The following is a 21,652-nucleotide window of genomic DNA, read 5'->3' as shown; positions in this document are numbered from 1 at the left end:
TAATATTTATTTTCTACTCAACTATTATTACTCTTTAATTAAAAAAAACCTGATAAATCGACATCTATTAATTTTTGCATTGTGCCATTTTCTATTCTACTTCCATTCCATTAGATTAGATCATTTGATGAATTTTTATTTTATTTTATCATATTTTTACAAAACCTTTTTTTAAATTTAATTAATAATCGAAGGCCGGATATTTTTAAATAAAATAAAGATTCGGGTCCCGTCCCCTACAATTACAACCAAGAGAAAGGACTGTTGGGTTCCCCGATTTCTCCTGGCTATCTCTCTCTCTCATCCTCCGGCTCCTCCCTCCTCTTCTTCTTCAACTACAACTAGAACTATTCTTCGTGTTTGCCGGTGTGTAAGAGGGAATTCTCGCTCCCCATTGGGCGGTGACTGACCACCTCTTTTCTTGGCCTCTGCTATCAATCAATCATGTCTCAAACCATTAATTCACTGCCATTTTAAAATTTTCCGGCAATTGAAAAGCTACGATCGCTGCTTTTGAGCTTCGACCCTTCTTCGATTGCACTATATTTGGAGTCCTACTGATGAATCAGGTTCGTCTCTTCAAGTAGGGCTTGCGTTTTACTTGTTCTTTAATTTCTCTGTCCATCGATAGCAGTTTGTTTAGGGTTTTGTAGAATTTTCGCTTTATTTACCAATTATCACTTTAAAGGTTGGTCCCATTCCTTCATTGCTAGTCGACTTTGCCATGAACTTTGTTCATCACCATGCCACTAAAATTTGGGCTCTTTTCGTTTCTGAATATTGAATGTAGTACGGCTTCACCTTAAGTGTTGCTTTTCATGTATAATTCAGCTGTTACCGTTAAATAACGTCTTGCCAACCCTACGGGTTTTGGCAGAGGACCTGATTGTGTAGTTATGCCAGCGGCTTTGGCAGTAACACTCCAGTTTTCCTCATCGATATTTGGTGCCATTTCACAAGTTTTGATATTAATCATTTGCTCCTCTTTACGCCATTGTTTTGCAGTTCCATATTCGACAGTCTGCAATTTCAATTTTTTTTTTTTGTTATTGCACAATCAAAGTGGATCCTAATGCTCCTTAATAACGGTTTATTGAGTCCTATTCAATATCTCGACTTGATATAGGTGGTACTAAAAAAACTCGCGAGAACTGAACCCAACATAGTTTTGGGGTCCACTAGGTTTCATGGGCAGGTGACTAGGGATGTTAGATTTCCTCTCTTCTTTTTAACTAGTGGTCGCATCCTACATGAGGTGTGTCCCAAATATCCTCATATTCACTAGTCGTCATCTTCCTGTTGCCTATGGTATGCTTCGCCAGTCTCTCTTTCCCTCTCCCGAGTCCCACTTCAGAAGCTAAAGTGGTCATGAGAATGTGGGCAAGTGCAGTTTTCTGTAGATGTCCATAAAGTCAACTAATCGATTTTAGTACATAACTAAATTATTGAGGACATGAAGTTTTGTTCCTTATCAAAGTTCTGAATTGTGTAACACTTTGATCATGCAATAGAGAAGCCAGTCAATCACGTTTGGTTAGGCATTGAAGTGGTGGCTATTTGTTAAAGAAGGCATATGTTCCTCAGTGAGCTGTGGCACGTCTCTGGACTCTGGTTATTTGTGCATCCTTGAAACTATTGTAGCTTGCTACTGATTTTTGCCAGCTCCTTCCACTAGTCATTTGTTAGTGGCATATTATAGTTGTAACCTTGGAGTTGTGCCAGTCTAGTGTCACTGAATTATACCTTTCTGGAGTACTTATTATTATTTTTTCACATTTTATAATTGGATTATATTTTGACCTCAAGTTTCCTGATAGTTACTGCCTTCTCATACGAGTTCTCAACAGCTACTTTGTGCCCTTATCTACCATGAGTTGGACTATGAAGAAGACGATGCTTGTGTATCTGTCTTTTAGAGAAGAAAACTAAAAAGCTCTCTAGATGTGAGGATGGGTTTGGTTAATAAAATCTGCAAGCTGTTAGATGTTCATATAAACTCAATCGTTTAATAAGTTTTTAATGTTTGCTCGTCACTTTATGAGGAGAGCTGTTCTTTATGTTTTGGAAGTAAAACTTCAATATGAAGTAAATATGTAAATTACTTATAATCTTCCAAATAGATACCGCAAAGATGTTAAAATATGCTAATGCCGATACTAGTATATTTTAATATCTTACCTAAAGGGGTTTCTACCCTTTTAGGTAAAGGAGTTAATTTCTTATTTTCTATATTTGATAAGACTAAAAGTAAATTCCAGTGAAAATTGGAGATCAATTATTCTAGGATAAAGATCAATTTTGATATTTTGGATCAATAATTTAAAGAGAAGGGGAGATTATGGAGGATGTTACTCATAAAATTAAGGCATGATGGTTAAGGTGGAGAAGTAAATCTTATCATTTTATGCAATCCTTAAATTCCTTTAAAGTTAAAAGGAAAGTTTTAGTTGATGAGTGTAACACTATTTTTGTTGTATAGCTTAGAATGTTGGGAGTTAAGACACCAACATGTACAAAATATGATTGTAAATTGAGATATAAATTTTACAGTGGATGTGTGGCTATAAAAAAAATATAAAATAAGAAATGATATCATACATAATAGGATTGGAGTGGCTCTTACTGAATATAAGACGAGCAAGTCACAAAATGGTTTAGGCATGAGAGAAGAAGGTTGATAGGAGCTACTATGAGGTGAGTGGGTGATATGGAGGAAATTTGTAGCAAAAGAGGGAAGATAAAAACTTGGCAAGAAACTTTTAGACATGATATAAGATATGATGACCTTTTGTTTTTTGTTTTTGTTTTCACAGTTTTGGAAAAAAACAGTAAATGATGTTTGTTTCATTGTTTTTGTTTCCAATTCCAAAACACATTTTTTTCTTTTTTTTTTTCCAAAAAATGAAAACACCAAAATAGTGTTCTCTGTTTGTTTTTTTGTTTATATTTGACCAGGTAGTCACTCCCCTTCATCAACTTAGCCTTTGACAATTGAGTAGCCACGTCTAGTTCATCAAACCCCATTTTTGGAAACTAACCAATAGCACTTCCTTCATTGATTGAAAATACAAATCCAAAATGTTTATGAAACATCTTTAATTATCATATTTTTAATCATCTGATAAAATATGCAACATTTTTATCAAACGTCATTTTAGTTTTATTTTCCAAATTTTAGTTTCTATCTTGTTACAGAAAATGAAAACGGGCACAAAAACAAATAAAAATGAAGACATGAAAACTAATAGCAAAATCATTAAGTGCTTAAGTATTAATGTAGATTATGAAAACAACCCATTATTTTTGGAACGTTTGTTATGTGTGCATGCATGTGTGTGTGTTTTGAGCACGTCTTGGTGGAAACACACAAACATTTGGCTTTCCACAAATTTTTGTTCATGCCGTAGGGAATGGAAACATTTCAACTGTTGCAGAAGATAAGGAACTCTATGCTAAACTAGGTCATTTATTTTGGGAAAACATTTGAATGCGGAGACTGCCTTTGTTGCTAGGGAAGAACAACAGCTCCAAGAATGCTATTAAGGTTTAGAGATAACAAACTGAAGATGTATGTTTGTTGAGTATAATACTTCACCTCACGCTTATGTTTCAGTAATTTTAATTGTTTGACTATGATAATTAACACTATGCTTATGTTTCATTAATTAATTGTTTATCACTCATATGTTCCATATTTTCTCCTTTGTATGTGTTATTTATTGAAATTGCCAAACTTTTTTTTTTTTCCATTGACCAACTTTATTGTATTCTTTTGGTACAGGGCATGTGGTTTTTGTTTTGTACATTATGCTCAAGTTCAACAACCCACAACATCTGTCTATAGAGATGCATTACTGTAAGATAAAGGTGAATATGCAGGCTCATATGTAAGTATAGATCTCAGGGCTGTCACTTAATCAAACTGGGACTCAGTAGGCTGGACTACCTCAGCGAAATGGAAGCTCTCTGAAGCTCTCTTTCTAACCAGATACAAACTTTAGGGGTTCATCATAATGCATTGAACATGGAGCCTGAGTTAGGGAAAGCCCGCAGGTTTATGCAGGAGAAGATGTAAGACATTTAATAGTTATTTGTTATATTTAAAATATTATTTTGTTTGTGCTGGTACCTGCTGAAAGAATATTTTCACAGTCGAAATAGAAGAAAACCGTAAGAGATAAAAAATACCTCGATGAGTCTTTATTAAACTCAATGAATAATTGACAAACTGAAAACCAACTGATCCTTTATATACAACAGATTAATGATGCGCTGCCTAACAGCCTAACTAATCATTATAACAAATATAACAAACAATCTGCTGAAATAATCAGCTGTAACTGAAAGCACAACCGATAGCCTACTACTGACAGTTTATATCCTTTACATTCCCCCTCAAATCAAGCTCCGTAAACGATGATAAAATAAATTTTCCAGAACCATTAGGCAGTAGACTTCCAGAACGATTAGGCAGCAGACTTTCTGTTAAAACAGCAGAAGGATCAGTATTGACATTAGACGTAGGAGATCTCTTGAGGCCCAACTTGGTACACAGAAACACAAACCGGTCTCTAGATAAGCCCTTTGTAAAAATATCAGCCACTTAATGCAGTGTAGGAACATATCGAACATCAACATCTCCACTCTCAACCTTTTCTCTCACAAAATGCACATCAATCTCAATGTGCTTTGTTCTAGAATGAAATACAGGGTTCTCAGCTATACTTTTGACTGCTAAATTGTCACACCAGATAACTGGGATTTGATTGCAAGAATGTCCTAATTCAGACAACAGTGATTTTAACCACAAAATCTCAGTTACACCTTGAGCAACGGCCCTATACTCAGCTTCACCCACTGATCGTGCAACTATAGATTGTTTTCTGGAACCCCAAATAATCAGATTGCAGCCAAAGAAGACACACTGTCCACTGGTTGATTTCCTTGTCACTTTGCACCCTGCATGATCAGCATCTATGTAGATAGTTAAGGACATATCCATAGGAGATGGAACAAACACAAGACCAAGATTAATAGTTCCTTTAAGGTACCGCAGCAACCTTTTGCAAGCCAGCCAGTGTTGCTGTCTAGGAGAAGAGAGAAATTGACTTAACTTGTTTACTATAAAAGCTATATCAGGCCGAGTGTAAGTTAGGTATTGAAGTGACCCAACAATTGTTCTGTAGAAAGATGGATCCGAAAACAGTTCACCCTCATCTGTTAAAGACATTCCAGAAGTCACAGGTGTGTTACATGACTTACAGTCTTGCATTGAAGCCTTTTTCAACAAATCCAAGGTGTATTTAGACTGTGTGAGATATATACCAGTGGAATTTTGAAATGCTTCAAAACTTAGGAAATAATTAATTGAGCCTAGGTTCAAATACACCTTATAACCAATACTAGGTTCAAAAAACGGGACGAACACTTAATCACATATAAAAGTATCACCTCAAGCACCCAAATAGATTACTTCCTCATGAGACAAGAGGATCGGTTATGTTGTAGGGATTGTAAGGTGATACCGGGAGAGTGTTTGACTACTCAACATAGACTTCTAGTACTTGACGTCCAAGTAAGAAATTGGAAGAGAAAAAGTCACATAAAACAAAATCCAAGAATCAGGTGGTGGAATTTAAAAGGGGAGAAACAACTAATCTTCAAAGAAAAATTAAGGGGTAGAAGGGAATGGAATGTAGAAAGACAGACAAACCAAATGTGGAAAGAAATGGCTAATGCTCTGAGAAGCACGGCAAAAGTAGTCCTTGGAGAGACAAATGGTAGAGCCCCTAATCTTAAGGAGTCTTGGTGGTGGAATGAAGAGGTACAATTGAAAATTAAAAATAAGAAAACTTGCTATAAGGCAGTATATCAATGCAACAATGAAGAAAATCAAAAAAATTATAAAGAAGCAAAAAAGACAGCAAAAAGAGCTGTTAGTGAAGCAAGGTCAAAAGCATATGAGAATCTATATAAACGACTTGATACAAAAGATGGAGAAAGGGATATATATAAATTAGCTAAAACAAGAGAAAGAAAAACACGAGATTTAAATCAAGTGAAATGCATAAAAGATGACAATCAAAATGTTTTAGTAAATGAGGGAGCGATTAAGGAGAGATGGAAGGAGTATTTCACAAAATTATTCAATGATGGTGGTGACACAAGAGTTAGGTTGGGACATCTTAGTAACTCCGAAGGGAATGTGAGCTACACATTCTATCGACGCATAAGTTCAAATGAAATAAGGCAAGCATTAAAAAAGATGAAAAATCATAAGGCAGTGGGACCAGATAATATACCAAGAGAAACATGGAAATGCATGGGAGAAGAGGGTATCTCCTGGCTAACGCAACTATTTAACGCCATCCTTAAATCAAAAAAGATGCCAGATGAGTGGAGGGGGAGTACTTTGGTTCCTATATACAAGAACAAAGGAGATGTTCAAAACTGTGAAAATTATAGAGGAATTAAGTTAATGAGTTATACCATGAAACTCTGGAAGAGAGTAATAGAGCAGAGGCTCAGAAAGGAAACAAAGGTGTCAGAAAATCAGTTTGGTTTCATGCCTGGTAGGTCAACAATGGAAGCTATATATTTACTGAGGCGTCTAATGGAAAGGTATCGAGATCATCAGAAGGACGTACATATGGTGTTTATAGATCTAGAAAAGGCCTATGATAGGGTCCCTAGAGAAGTATTATGGAGGGTTTTAGAGAAGAAATGAGTCAAAATAGCCTATATACAAGCCCTTAAGGACATGTATCATAGTGTAGAGACAAATGTCAGAACATGCGGAGGGGATACTGAATCATTTACAACTACAATAGGACTGCATCAAGGTTCTGCACTAAGTCCATACTTATTTGCCCTAGTAATGGATGAACTCACTAAAGATATTCAGACAGATGTGCCATGGTGTATGCTATTTGCAGACGACATAGTGTTGGTGGATGAAGCAAAAGAAGGAGTGAACACTAAGCTTGAGTTGTGGAGAAACAATTTAGAATCTAAGGGATTTAAATTAAGTAGAAAGAAAATAGAATATATGAAATGCAAATTTAGTAAAAATGCAAGAGTGGATGATGTTATAATAAAATTAGAAGACCAAATCTTACAAAGAAAAGACCATTTTCGATATTTGGGATCAGTGATTCAAAAAGATGGAGAAATCCACGAGGATGTCGCACATAGAATTAAGGCGGATTGGCTAAAATGGAGAAATGCATCGGGGGTGTTATGTGATGGTAAAATCCCATTAACATTGAAAGAAAAATTTTATAAGACAGCTATAAGACCAGTCTTGCTGTATGGCTCAGAATGTTGGGCAGTCAAATACCAGCATGAGCAAAAGACGAGTGTAGCGGAGATGAGGATATTAAGATGGATGTGCGGACATACAAGAAATGATAAAATTAGAAATGAAGTTATTCGTAATAAGGTAGGAGTAGTGCCAATCGAAGAGAAGATGAGAGAGACTAGACTAAGATGGTTTGGTCATGTGAGAAGGAGACTAAGAGACGCTCCTGTGAGGAGAGTTGATGAAATGGAACAATTAGTCACAAAAAGAGGTAGAGGTAGACCCAAAAAGACTTTGGGAGAGACATTAAAATTTGATATGAAATATATGGATCTAAATAAGGATATGACAAAAGACAGAAATACATGGAAGTCTAGAATTCATGTAGCCGACCCCACATAGTGGGATAAAGGCTGGATTTGTTGTTTAGTGTTTTTAGAGCAAAGTGAGTATCCAAATCATGTATACACCCTTGTAAGGCCAAAGAATCTGAACCAGTTATGAGAATGTCATCCACATACATCAGGACAAACAACACAAACTTAGAGTTTCTCTTTATGAAAAGTGAAGCATCAGAAACTGCCCTCTTGAAACCCCAATTTTGTAAGGCTGATTTCAGTTTTGTGTACCAAGCTCTAGGAGCCTGTTTAAGGCCATAAAGAGACTTCTTCAAGTGACAAACATGTGTGGGAAAATCAGAATGAACAAAGCCTTTCCGGTTGTTTCATAAAAACTGCTTCATTAAGATCACTATTTAAGAAAGCATTATTTACATCAACTTGTTGAATATCCCAACCAAAAGAGACAGCTAAGGAGAATAAAATCTTGATAATAGGAGCTTTTATAACAGGACTAAAAGTCTCAGCAAAGTCAATTCCAGGGTTTTGAAGAAAACCCTTGGCTACTAGTCTAGCCTTGTGCTTAAGAATAGAGCCATCAGGATTATATTTAATTCGAAAAACCCACTTGCTGTCAATCAAGTTCATGTCAGATGAAAATGGAACCAATTCCCATGTCTTATTTCTTTGAAGTGCTGTATACTCAGCATTCATTGCATGAACCCATTTAGAGTCTAAGAAAGCCTCTCGAACTAAATTAGGTTCAGCAGAACTTACTAAAGCATGAGGGGAAGAAACAATTTGATGTTTAGACTTTGATCTTGTAATCATAAGATGAATTGAAGAGGCAGGAATAGTTTTTGGAAAAAATGATTGTGGCAAAGATTGCAGTGGATCATTACTACAGTTAGGTGCTGAACAATTTACAGTTACATTTTGAGAAGATTCAATAGGTAAAGAATCATCAGGAGTTGGAATACTGGACTGTGCTACTTGAGGGTTGGAAGAACTGCTAGGAAAGGATTGAATGGATTGAAGTACATAAGTAGACTGACTAGATGAACTTATTTGAGAGGAATAAGGAAATGAGTTTGGAAACAACTTAGAAAATGGAAACTCGTCAGCATTGAACTGAACATGTCTAGAGACATATACTCTTCCTGAAGGATGTAAGCACCGATATCCAGCTTGAACATAGCTATACCCGAGAAACACACACTTTGTAGAATGAAATTGAAACTTATGCTTGTTATAGGGTCGAAGAAAAGGAAAACAAGCACATCCAAATGGTTGCAATTGCAAGTAATTGGGCTGTTTATGAAGGATAATTTCAAACGGAGATTTAAACTGAAGAATTGATGTAGGCAACAAATTTATGACATAAACAACTGTTTTAAAAGCTTCTACCCAAAACTTTAAGGGCATATGAGCATGAGATAACAAGGTAAGACCCATTTCAGCAATGTGTCGGTGTTTTCTTTCTGCTACACCATTCTGTTGATGTGTATGAGGACAAGTGAATCGAGGTTGAATACCACAAGAGGTAAGAGAGGGTATAAAAGCCTTAAATTCACCACCATTATCGGTTTGAAGAACTTTTAGTTTGGATTGATATTGCAACTCAGCAAACATATGAAAGGTTTTGAAAACATATAAGGCATCAGATTTTTGTTTCAGCGGGTATAACCATGGATATCTAGTGTAAGCATCAACAAACACTATATAATACTTAAAACCCTCAGTAGATAGAACTGGAGCAGGACCCCATAAATCTGAATAGACTAACTCTAAGGGATTCTTTGCAGTAATTGGACAATTTGCAAAAGGAAGTTGATGCATTTTGCCTATTTTACAAGAATCACAAAAGGAGAGATTCAAATTCAAACAAGGAACACCAATTTTATTCAATATCAACTGAAGAATACGAGATGAGGGATGTCCTAACTTGGCATGCCACTGCTGACCAATGTTAGGAACATTTGGAGATACATGAAAGGAAGATAAACTGGACAAAGAGGAGAAATATTGTCCTTTACATTCATTTGAAGAAACAACATGTGCAGAATTAACACTAGAAGCTGGTGTTCTTGACTCAACAACAAAGACAGCTTTTGTACTAGCATGATCAAATGCTGAAGTAAGTTGATAAAGACCATCTTTAAGTATCCCTCGAATTAGCACTCGTTCGGATCCCTTGTCCTTAAGAAAACAAGAGTTAGAATGAAATTAAGCAATTAAGTTGTGATCTTTGGTAAGCTGAGAAACACTAATGAGATTCTTTTTCATGTGTGGAACATGAAGAACATTAGACAAAGAAATGAAAGATTTAGGAGTAGTTTGTGTATACAATGGACTAAGGCTAATGTTGGAAATAGAAAGTTTCTTACCATTGCCAACTGCAACCTTGTCAATTCCACTGTAAGGAGAGTGAAGAGAAAGATTGCTAAGATTTGATGTAATGTGATTTGTGGCTCCAGAGTCTATAATCCAAGAAGGATCATTATTATAGGACGATGCAGAAGAAAATTGAGAGGGTTCAGGAGACTGAGGCAAATAGCCATAATAAGTTCCTGGATCAGACCCTGTATAAGTCAAGTAGGCTTCATTAGAACCTATGGAATGAGCTAGATATGACTGAGAACTAGATTGCGGCACACCATTTCCTCTACCAAATTGTGAACCACCAAAATTTTGAGAAGGAAAATTTCTCTTAAAATTCCGATCAAATCTATGATAGCAGCGGTCAGCAAAATGACCAGGTTTCCCACATAATTGACAGTAAAACCTTCTGCTTGAAAATCTGCCACGTCCTCGTCCTCCTCTAGAGTTACCTCCTCTAAAGGAACCTCCTCTATTTGAACCTCCTCTATTCATTCCATTTTCATTTTTAGACCATTGAGAGGCTAGATTCACGTTTACAGAATCAAAACTAGAGACAGAAGAATTAGACACATCCTTAGCAACAAGCCTTTGCTCATGCATCAGTAACAAGTATTGGACCTTTTCTAAATTTATTTCATCCATTTGATATGTAACAACCCTCACAATTGTCTCATAATCACTGTCCAATCCATGTAATATAGCCATCAGTAATTCTTTGTCGTTTAAAGGTTCTCCGATTGCAGCTAAGGCATGTCCTATAGTTTTTATTTTCAGCATATAATCATTTATGGACAAATCATTTTTCTTCATAGATCTAAGCTGTTGTTTCAATTGGAAGGATTTGGCTACTGTTTGTTGTGAATAAAGATTTTCAAGAACACTCCAAACTTCAGCAGAAGTTTCACAATGAATAACTTGTGCCAAAACGTCTTTATCGATAGTAGAAAACAACCAGCTTAGAAGTAATTGATCTGACCTTATCCAATTTAGATATTCAGGATTAACAATTTGAGCCTCATGATCGGAAGTTTCTGAATCGCAACTGTACTTTGACAAAGCTGGAGACTTGTTGATGTATGGCAGCAAGTCGAACGCTCTGATTGTAGACAATATCTGAGCTTTCCAGAACAAATAATTTCCGAAATCGAGTTTGATCGGAACATAGTTGAACGATTTCACTACTGCTGTAAAGTCGGACTGAGACGATGTTGACAACGTAGAAGCGGTGTTAGGTATTGATGTGGAGGACGGACTGAGATCACGATTTGAAGCCATTGACGTTAGTCGTTTGGCTCTGATACCATGAAAGAATATTTTCACAGTCGAAATAGAAGAAAACCGTAAGAGATAAAAAATACCTCAATGATTCTTTATTAAACTCAATGAATAATTGACAAACTGAAAACCAACTGATCCTTTATATACAACAGATTAATGATGTGCTGCCTAACAGCCTAACTAATCATTATAACAAATATAACAAACAATAAGCTGAAATAATCAGCTGTAACTGAAAGCACAACCGATAGCCTACTACTGACAGCTTATATCCTTTACACCTGCATGCTTTGGTCATTTGGAAAGCCATGTGTATCCCCTCCACTTGTGACTCTGAGTAATGGTAGGCTGTTGTATTTTGAAGTAAGATGAAGGATGAATTTTGTAGACGACCAATAACCATCAGATTGTAGAAGAGCCCCATACCCATTGACTTCAGCTAATTTTTCCCCTGATCAGCCACCTAACTGCTGCCTGTTGATGCATACAAAGACAATATAGGATAAATGGCAATAATGCATGTGGGCTTGCATGTTAAGTTGCTAAGGTAGCATCCCTATTGTTTCCATGCTAGTAAAATCTCTATTAGTTCTGTGATATCTAATTCTTGATAAATCCTCCACATGTGATGCCATATTCTAGCTTTGTGAGATGGCACACTAATTAATTTCAAACAACCTATTAATTTCAATATGTATGCTCTTTAACATTTCTTTTAACTAAAACTTCTTAGCTAGCAAAAGATAGGTGAGGCCTCACCGCGTTTCTAGAACCCTATTGCCATGACCCCAAGGGTAAAGTAGTCATAGTATGGTACATGTGTTGGAGATCATATGGCAGATTGATTGAGGCAGTTTTGTGGGAGTTATCTTGGAAAGTTGATGGGCTGTCAATCAAGCTGTTTTGCAGATTGATTGAGGTAGATTTTTGCGAGTTATCTTGGAAAGTTAAAGGGCTGTCTGTCAAGCTGTTTTTGAATTGTTTCCTAGTGTATAAATAGAAGATTAGTGACAAAAGACAGAAATACATGGAAGTCTAGAATTTATGTAGCTGACCTCACATAGTGGGATAAAGGCTGGATATGTTGTTGTTGTAGTATAAATAGAAGATTAGGTGTACAAATTTGGTAGGCTCTATAAATCACTTAGAGATTATCTCCATTAGAGGAAATTCCTAATTAAGAGTTTCCTATTGTGATTGGCTAGTTTTCTGTATATATATATATAGATCTTTACAGAATGAATAAAATATTCATTCATTTTTCTTCCCAATTTGCGACATGGTATCAGGGCCTTGGGAAACTTTCCATTGGCAACCTTTTTTTCGAGCCTTCATTGCCGTTTCCTCCTAGCCTACAGCCTTCATTGCTGTTAGCTTTCCGGTTTCATTGTCTTTGTTGTTTGACCAACCTTCATTGCCCAAGCCATCAGTTTTCCTAAGTATTTTAGCAGCTCGAAAGGATGTCAACCATCTTTGCCTCTGCTGAAGTTATCTCCCACAATGCCAGAGAAGTACCTACAAATCCAGTATCCGACGAACTGTAGTAAATCAGTGTTGCATATCGGCTCAATGGGAAGAACTATCTAAAATGGTCACAGTTGATTAAGACCATTTTAAAGGGAAAAGGCAAGCTCAAGCACATCATCGGAACTAAACCTAAGGAAGGAGATCCCAATTTTGCCTTATGGGATGAGCATGATTTGATGATTATGGCTTGTCTTTAGAGTTCTATGTCACCAGAGATCAGTGACACATGTATGTTCCTACCAACTGCAAGGGAGGGAGTTAATTCAACAAACTTATTCCAAAGTCAAGGATGCAGCTTAGATCTATGAGTTGTGGAATCAAAACTATGTCGATAAAACAAGGAGATAAAACTGTCACATAGTATGTAAACTTGCTGAGGGGCTGTGGCCGGAAATGAATCAATATCTGGTAGTAAATATGGAGGACAATAAAGATGCTGCATTGCTGAAGGCATTCATTGAGAAGGATTGTACATACGATTTTTTGGGAGGACTGGATACATAATTTGATCCTGTGAGAATCCATATCTTAGGTAAGGATGATCTATCCACTCTTAATGAAGTAGTTTCAATTATTTTGGCAAAAGAAAATAGAAGAGGAGTGATGTTGGAGACGAAATCATTGGAAGCCTCAGCCATGTTGACAAAAATTGCAAACCGTGGTTCGAAAGAAAATTGGAAGGCTGAATCCAAGACAGTAAATGGCGAAGATAAGGACTCTCTATGGTGCAACTATTGTAACAAACCGAGGTAGAAGTGTTGTAAACTAAATGGTAAGCCACCTAGCAAAGAGTGGGGAACCAAAGGAGGACAGAATAAGCAGCACAAAGGACAGGCATACTAGGGGACTGCACAACAAGGAGAGGAGAATGGCCCAAAATCAACAAGTCTCAATAAAGAGAAGTGTCACACACGGCGATACTCGTCCCAATTTCCTTTCATTACATTCTGTTATTGCTTTCTTTGGATTCTGCTATCTGTTTTAAATTCCAGCTGTATTAGTTTGTTAGAGAGAATATTCCAAAAGTAGCCCATGTGTAAAGGGCGTGAATAGGACAAAATAGGTTGTTATAACCGTCTAGGGAAGGAATCCTCGGGTTGTCGAGGCCTATATATCCTTCTTGGACCCTTGGCTACAACGACGAGATTATCAATCAACTTCAGATTTCTTTCTTTTCCTCTATATTCATCTGCTCTCCCTCACTATCTCTTTCTTCCCTTCTCTTTACTTAGCTTACTACTCCTATTGCTGATTAATTCTAAACCAGCCAGCCTATCCGAGTCACAAGCCGTGACAAGTTGGTATCAGAGCCAGGTTCTTGGCTGGATTAGCGTAGCATCCATTCATGGCGGACGGTACCCGCATGAAGAGCCTCGAGGCGCAGCTACAACAGCTCGGCTTGACGATGACAGACTTCTAGAGACACGTAGATCAGTTAGAGCAAGGATCGGAGCCAAATCACGAGGCGATTTTAACACTGGATCGCCGAATGGAAAATTCGGTAGGTGAACTTGAGAGAAGGCTCGACGGAGCTCTGTCTCAAATGTGGGAGGATAATGCGCAAATGAGAGCAGAGCTGGGAGCCCAACTCCAACAGTTCATGGTTATGTTCACTCGCCAAAATGCAGTGAGATTAGCCCCTGAGTTTCCTCCTAGAGATCGAACAGAGTTATTAATACCAGATGTCAGGAGAGACAAAGTAGCAGGTGATGAAGGAGCTGGGGTGGAGCCGGAAGGAAATATGAGAAACGATATGGAAGGTGGACAGGAAGGGCAGAATCCTCCACAGCTATCGGGGTTCCCGACACCCAGGTTGGAGATTCTGGTGTTTGATGGGAATAATCCCCGGTGGTGGGTGAGAAAATGTGAGTGCATGTTCGACTGGTACAATGTACCTGAGGAAAGGAGGGTAGCTTTGGCTTCGGCCTACTTTGATGACCTGGTAGACGCCTGGTATCAAGGCTGGGTAAGAGTCAGGAACAACCCAACCTGGGTGGAGTTCACGGGGAGGTTATGCGAGAGGTTTGGAGAAAAAAGTATGTCGGATGTCATTGAAGAATTCAACAAATTAAAGCAGATAGGAGATGTGAATGCCTACCTGAGGCGGTTTGAAGAGTTGAGATCATTAATGATCAACAACGACCCCCACCTCTCAGAAGCCTATTTTGTCTCTAGCTTCTTGAGTGGGCTCAGCGATGATTTGAGACCTATGGTTAAAATGATTCGGCCTAGAACAGTGGAGCAAGCGGCAGAAAGCGCTCGACTACAAGAAATGGTGGTCGAGGCTTTAATGAGGAAGCAGAGACAACAGCACCGGGCAGTCACGGGAAACTCAGCCCATTTGGGAGATAAGGTTCATAACTGAGATTGGGGTAGGGGAGGCCAAGGTGTTAAGAACACAGGAGGGCCTAGTTCAGGGGGAAAATATAATGAACCGAGGAGGCAGCCGGGGTTGTGCTTCAGATGCGGGGATAAATACTATCCTGGGCATCAATGTAGGCGGCAACTGCTGTTATTAGAAGGGGGCCAGAAGGAGAAGTTAGAAGTAGAAGAAGATGAAAGAGAAGAGGATGATGAGCTCGGGGAAGAAGACACAGGTGAGATTTCACTCCATGCGTTAAAAGGGGTGACCAATAACAAGATCATTAAGGTGGAAGGGAAGGTGAAGAATGACAGCTTGTTGATCTTAATTGATAGTGGAAGCACGCATAGCTTCCTGGATGAAGGGTCTGCGAAAAGATTGAAGTGCTCTCCCAAGGAAACTCAAGCCCTCAGTGTTGTTATAACCGTCTAGGGAAGGAATCCTCGGGTTGTCGAGGCCTATATATCCTTCTTGGACCCTTGGCTACAACAACGAGATTATCAATCAACTTCAGATTTCTTTCTTTTCCTCTATATTCATCTGCTCTCCCTTACTATCTCTTTCTTCCCTTCTCTTTACTTAGCTTACTACTCCTATTGCTAATTAATTCTAAACCAGCCAGCCTATCCGAGTCACAAGCCGTGACAAGAAGGTTGAGAAGTTGAGGAATTTTTTGGTAGCTCTTGAGAAACCGTCAAGTACCTGTTCATTGGTACATTCAAGTAAGTTTCCAATCTCTCACGGTTTAACTGCCTTAGAAAAGTCGTTTAGAAATTCATGGATTATTGATTCGAGAGCCACATATCATATGACCCATGCCTCTCATAATTTTAGCACTTAATACTCCTCCTCCTAGTAATAGAAAAATAACCACTTAGATGGTTCACCAACCAAAGTAGTCGGAATAGGAGATATAAGAATCAGTCCAAAATTCACCCTTAAAAATGTCCTTCACGTTCCTAAATTGTCCACAAACTTGGTATCTATCACCTAGATTTCTTAAGACCTAAATTGGTATCTATCACCTAGATTTCTCGCCAACTTCAGAAACTCAGAGGTATACTTATTCATACTCATTATGCCTTGGGCACATCTCTGATAGGCGTCAAACATGTATTGTCTGTAGTCAGGAGGCAAAAACCTACCTCTTAACAATTGTTTCATTCATCTCCATATCTGAACTGGGTGTCGACCTTCCCTCAATATCGTCTCTCTCAATCGCTTCGACCAAACAGATGCACCTCCCTTCAATCTATAAGCCACTAATTTGACTTGTCTTTCATTTGGAATCTCCATGTATTCAAAGAATCGATCAACCTTAGTAATCCAATCCAGGAACCCCTTAGTATCAAGATCTCCACAAAAGGTAGGAATATCAACCTTTAGTTTAAACTCATCGTTTCCCCAATGGTTATTTTGCTGCGCATTCCTCCTAACCCCTCTATTGCCAGGATTAGCCATTACAAGACCAAGATCATCTTCATCATCACTATCATCCATCATTGGTGGTCTTCTAGGATTAACAAGGACATGATTAATGGATGATCTTCCTGGGTTAACTCCTTCAGTGTGATTCATTCCATTATTCTAGTTCATGTTATTATCACCTCATATAAAATATGAATTGGTTGTTGATCTGCTCCAATTGTTGTTGCATATTACTAGTTATTTCCCGCTATTTTTCGATTGCTTTCCAAACTGTAGGCAACCCCTGATAACCGTCGCTAGGTTGGTTGCTACCGCCTTCAAGATTGACCATCTGATTGGTTGATTTTATCGCTCTGATCCCACCTGATGCAACATGTAGCATGTGTGTAGAGAACTAACACACGAATAATACTCTCAAAGCAACAAGTTTCAAGCACTGAAACTTGGTCTTGAGTAAGAGAAGAAATCCGAATAGGTTGCTAGAAAATTGAAATCGGGAAAATTGTTTACAAACCCTAAAATCTAAGTACTTATAGTGTTCGACCACCCCATGGTAATATTGTAAATAAAAATTAATTAGAATCCTAATAGAAATAAAACCCTAAAATATGAAGTAGAATAAAATCCTAAAAGAATATGAAAAATATGAAATTTCAGGGCCAGTTCTTGAACGGGCCGGTTTGGACTGTGTCTTGAATGGGCCCTCCATCTTGTCTCAAATAGTGACCGCATCATATGTGGACAAAGAAAACACAACCAAACGCCTGTAGAGGAAGTGGAGTATGCAAAAATAGGTTTGGAAAATAAGCATATAGATATTGAAATGGACTCTGATGCTGTAACAACTTGGTTGGAACTCGATTAATTAGATAATTTGTTGTTAAGACGGCTTCCCCCCAGAAAGTCTTAGGAATGCTATGGTGATAGAGGAGGGATCTAGCCACATTTAGGAGGTGTCTCATATTCCTTTCAGCTGCTCTATTTTGTTGTGGAGTATTTACACAAGAAGATTCATGAACAATCCCTTCTTGTTGAAAGAACTGCTGCAAGTGATGATTAAAATAGTCTCTTGCATTATTAGTCCTTAATTTCTTTATAGGGGAACCAAATTGGGTTGCAATCATTTTACAAAAATTTGGTAGGACAGTACTAATGGCAACTTTATCTTTTAACTAGAAAATCCAAGTCATTCGAGTACAATCATCAATGAACGATATAAACTAGCGAGCCCCAAAACAGTTATGAATTTTAGAAGGTCCCTACACATCTGAGTGAATTAAAGTAAATGGTTTAGAAGAAATTTTATTACTGATTGGGTAGGACACACGATGATGTTTAGATATGACACATACATCACAGTGAAATTAACCAGGATCTAGGGTACCAAATAATGTAGGAAACGTATTTTTTAAAAGAGTGAAAGGAGGATGATCCAATCGGTAGTGTTGCAACCAGATATCCTTATGATTTGAGGTGACCTGAGATGAGCTAGCAACCTGCAGTTGATCTCTTGTAGGATAAGTTCCCTCCGTCATTAGGTAGTACGACCCATTGTGTTCTCTAGCATCACCAATCATCTTTCTTGTTGTCATGGCCTGAAACTCACACAAATGAGGGGAGAAAATAGCACGACAATTCAAATCTTTGGTTAGTTGATGAATAGACACAGGATTGGCTGATAGATTTGGTACATGAAATACCTGTTTAATAGGAAAATTAGGGCTAAGGGTGACCTTGCCTTGTCCGGAGATTGGAATTGAGGTTCCATTGGCTATTGTGATTTGTTTAGAGATTACAAGAGGTTGATCGGTATGAAAAACATGGGAATTGGGGGTCATGTGGTTGGTTGCTCCAGAATCTAGGATCCATATATCCTTTTTATCAGTTTTTGAGGTAGAAAAGGATGCCGAGTGTAGATAACTACCTGGATTACCTTGATGAGCAAGTGAGCAGGCCCCATCTTGAAGAGTCTTAAAAGACTTTAATTTGTTAATTTCAACCGAATTCAACTGAGTAAGATTAGAATCTGAGAGGGGTTCTGTCATATCAATTGGTGCTTCTTCTTCTTGTCCCTTGCTAGATAAATAAGCATGGTTCTTGGCTGCCAGGTTTTTGAAATTTCCCATTCGGCTTAGAACAACTTCTTTTCCATGGAGCTTAAAACAAATATCCCAGGTGTGCCTCGATTTCTTACAATAAGTGCACCATAGTTCGTATCTATTGGAGGTTCTATATTGAACCTCTGCTTTTCTAGCCCTAAACCTTGCCCCTTCTCCTTTATTTGACACCATGGCTGAACTTTCTGAGTTGGTTTCATTAAGCATAGCAACTCTCCGTTTTCCTTACTTCTAACCATAGCAGAAACCTCATTAAGGGATGAAAGTTTTTCTCTACCCTAGATTTGCACCTGTACTGGGTCAAATTCTGAGTTGAGACCAGTTAGGAAGGCTGTAATTTTAGCAGCATTTATTCCTCCTCATCATCTCTAGTCACGATTATGTCATCCATATATACTAGCAAGATTGTAATTTTTCCTTCCCTTAAGTGCTTCATGAAGAGTTTATGATCACCCCTGCTTTAATTGTATCCCATAGTCTTCATGGCCTTAGAGAACTTGCCAAACTAGGCCCTTGGAGACTATTTGAGCCTATAGAGGGCTTTATTGAGCCTGCATACTTTTCCTTTTTCTTCTTCTTGAAATCCCGGAGGCAACTCCATGAAAACTTCCTCTTCTAGGTCTCCATGCAAAAAAGCATTCTTAACATCAAATTATTGCAATGTCCATCCAGAAAATGCTGCCAAAGAGATTAGAATTCTCACTGTTACCATCTTTGCCACTGGAGCAAATGTTTCAAAGTAGTCTATGTCATAGGATTGGATATATCCTTTGGCTACTAATCTAGCTTTGTATCTTTCCAATGTTCCATCAGCCTTGTATTTTACATTGAATACCCATTTGCAACCTACTAGAAAAAGCCCTCTTGGCTGTGACACAATTTCCCAAGTTTGATTTTTCTTTAAGGCTCTCATCTCTTCCATCATGACTTGTTTCCAATTATGATCTCTTAGGGCCTCTTCTACTGATTTAGGAATGACAATTGAATCCAAAGACGTTAGGAATCCTTTGTGTTTTTGGGATAGCTGGTGGTAGGACAAGAAATTAGTTAATTAATGCTAGGTACAGCTTCTGACCCCTTTTCTAACAGCAATAGGAAGATCCAAATCATCATAACTTGGGTTAGAAGGATTAGAATAGTCTGAAACAGAAAGCTGGGAGTCATTTTCTAGGATAGAAGGTTGTATAAATTCTTACCTTGACTAGGATTAGATGGTGGTGCTTGCTGTGGATCCAGAATAGGCTGTCTTCTTTTGAAAATATAGGGAGATCCTTTGAAATGACCTAGAGGCTTCTGATTGGACTGCAAGTTGTGAGATTCAGGAACAATTTGCTCACTACTGTTGTTTGGTTGAGACGAGAGAGGCCTAGAATTGGATGGAGGACAAGAAGAGAGCCGAGAGTTAGGAAGCTGTGATTGAGGGATAGAGAGAGTTTCAGTCAGTTGAAAAATATCCCCAACCGTTTGGTCACCATCTAAATACTCCCTCTGGAGACCAATCTGAGGTGAAAAAAAAGGTTGGGATTCAGCAAATGTAACATCCTTGGAAATATAAAATTTCTTTGTAGTTGGATGATAGCATTTGTACCCCTTTTGGGTAGGAGAATAGCCTAGGAAAACACACTTTAGGGCCCTAGGATCAAGTTTGTCTCTATTTTACTTGGGAATATGAACAAAAGAAACACACCCAAAGACCTTTAATGGAAGAGGAGAATGCAGACTTAGATCTGGGTAATGAGTAGATAGGAGCTGAAATAGGGATGGTTTAGGATTTTTAAGGGTACTCGGTTTATCAAGTAGGTTGCTGTAAGAATAGCTTCCCACAAAAAATTCTTAGGCACATTATGATGATGTAGGAGACTTCTAGCAACATTAAAAATGTGTCTCATCTTCCGTTTTGCCACTCCATTTTATTGTGGAGTGTGGACACAAGAAGACTCATGAATTATCCCTTCTTGTTGAAAGAATTGGTGCAAATGATTATTAAAATAATCCTTTGCATTATCAGTTCGGAATTTCTGAATTGAATGGAAATTAGCTTATAGAAATATGGCAAAATGGTGCTAGCTGCAGTCTTATCTTTCAATAAGGAAACCCAAGTTATTCGAGTACAATCATCAATAAATGAAATAAACCATCGGGCTCGTGAACAATTTGGTATTTTAGAGGGTCTCCAAAGATTAGAATGAACCAAAGAGAAAGGTTTAGATGATCTCTTATTACTAGGTGGATAGGACACTTGGTGATGCTTGGAAATAACACATACATCACACTGAAATTCACTAAGGTCTAGGGACTAAAACAAGGAAGGAAACATGGTTTTTAGAAGAGGAAACGAAGGGTGGCCAAGCCTGTAATGTTGCAGCCAAATATGTGTAGTGGGATTAGATGTAAATTGAGAGAATCTAGCAGCCTTAAAAGATCGATTTCCAGTTGAAGGATAGCCTCCCTTTTTATCCAAAAAATACAGCCCATGCTATTCCCTGGCTGCACCAATCATCTTCTTGGTCTTCAAGATCTGAAATTCACACACATTAGGAGAGAAATTGGCGTGGCAGTTTAGATCATTAGTAAGCCGATGGATAGACACAAGATTGGTGGATAGGTTTGGAGCATGTAGGACCTTTTGAAGGGTAATATTTGGGCTGAGGATAACTGTTCCTTGACCTTTAATGGAAATTGAAGTTCCATTAGCAATGGTAGTTTATTTAGAGGTTACAATAGGCTCATAAGTGTCAAAAACCAATGGATCAAGGGTCATATTGTCAGTGGCTCCTAAATCTAGGATCTAAATGTCATTCTTATCAGTTTTAGAAGCATTAAGAGAGACCGAATGTAAACAATTACCTTGCTGGGCGAAAACACAGTTTCCATTGTTGATGGTCTTAAGGAAAGCCTTAAGTTTGTTAATTTCCTCACT

The 21,652-nt window shown here is 38.0% G+C and overlaps 1 protein-coding gene across 3 annotated transcripts in view; it reads left to right on the top strand.

The window, feature by feature from the left end:
* The first annotated feature begins 261 nt into the window (after positions 1-261).
* The window catches only part of LOC127794571 (histone acetyltransferase HAC1-like), a 46,021-nt gene continuing 24,630 nt past the window's right edge, over positions 262-21,652 (top strand). For 2 of the 3 annotated variants that reach the window (XM_052325775.1, XM_052325773.1), the window contains exons 1-2: positions 262-569; positions 3,782-4,071. Coding sequence is in view for 2 of the 3 variants with exons in the window: in XM_052325773.1 (XP_052181733.1) it covers positions 4,025-4,071 (47 nt within the window). In the remaining variant the exon portion in view is untranslated. The remainder of the gene's footprint in view (positions 570-3,781; positions 4,072-21,652) is intronic. The other variant, XM_052325774.1, reaches the window with a different exon arrangement.

The sequence above is a fragment of the Diospyros lotus genome, chromosome 2, assembly GCF_014633365.1.
Source record: "Diospyros lotus cultivar Yz01 chromosome 2, ASM1463336v1, whole genome shotgun sequence".
Taxonomy (NCBI): domain Eukaryota; kingdom Viridiplantae; phylum Streptophyta; class Magnoliopsida; order Ericales; family Ebenaceae; genus Diospyros; species Diospyros lotus.
Note: the sequence above shows the minus strand (reverse complement) of the source record. Positions and strands in the feature narration are given on the sequence as shown.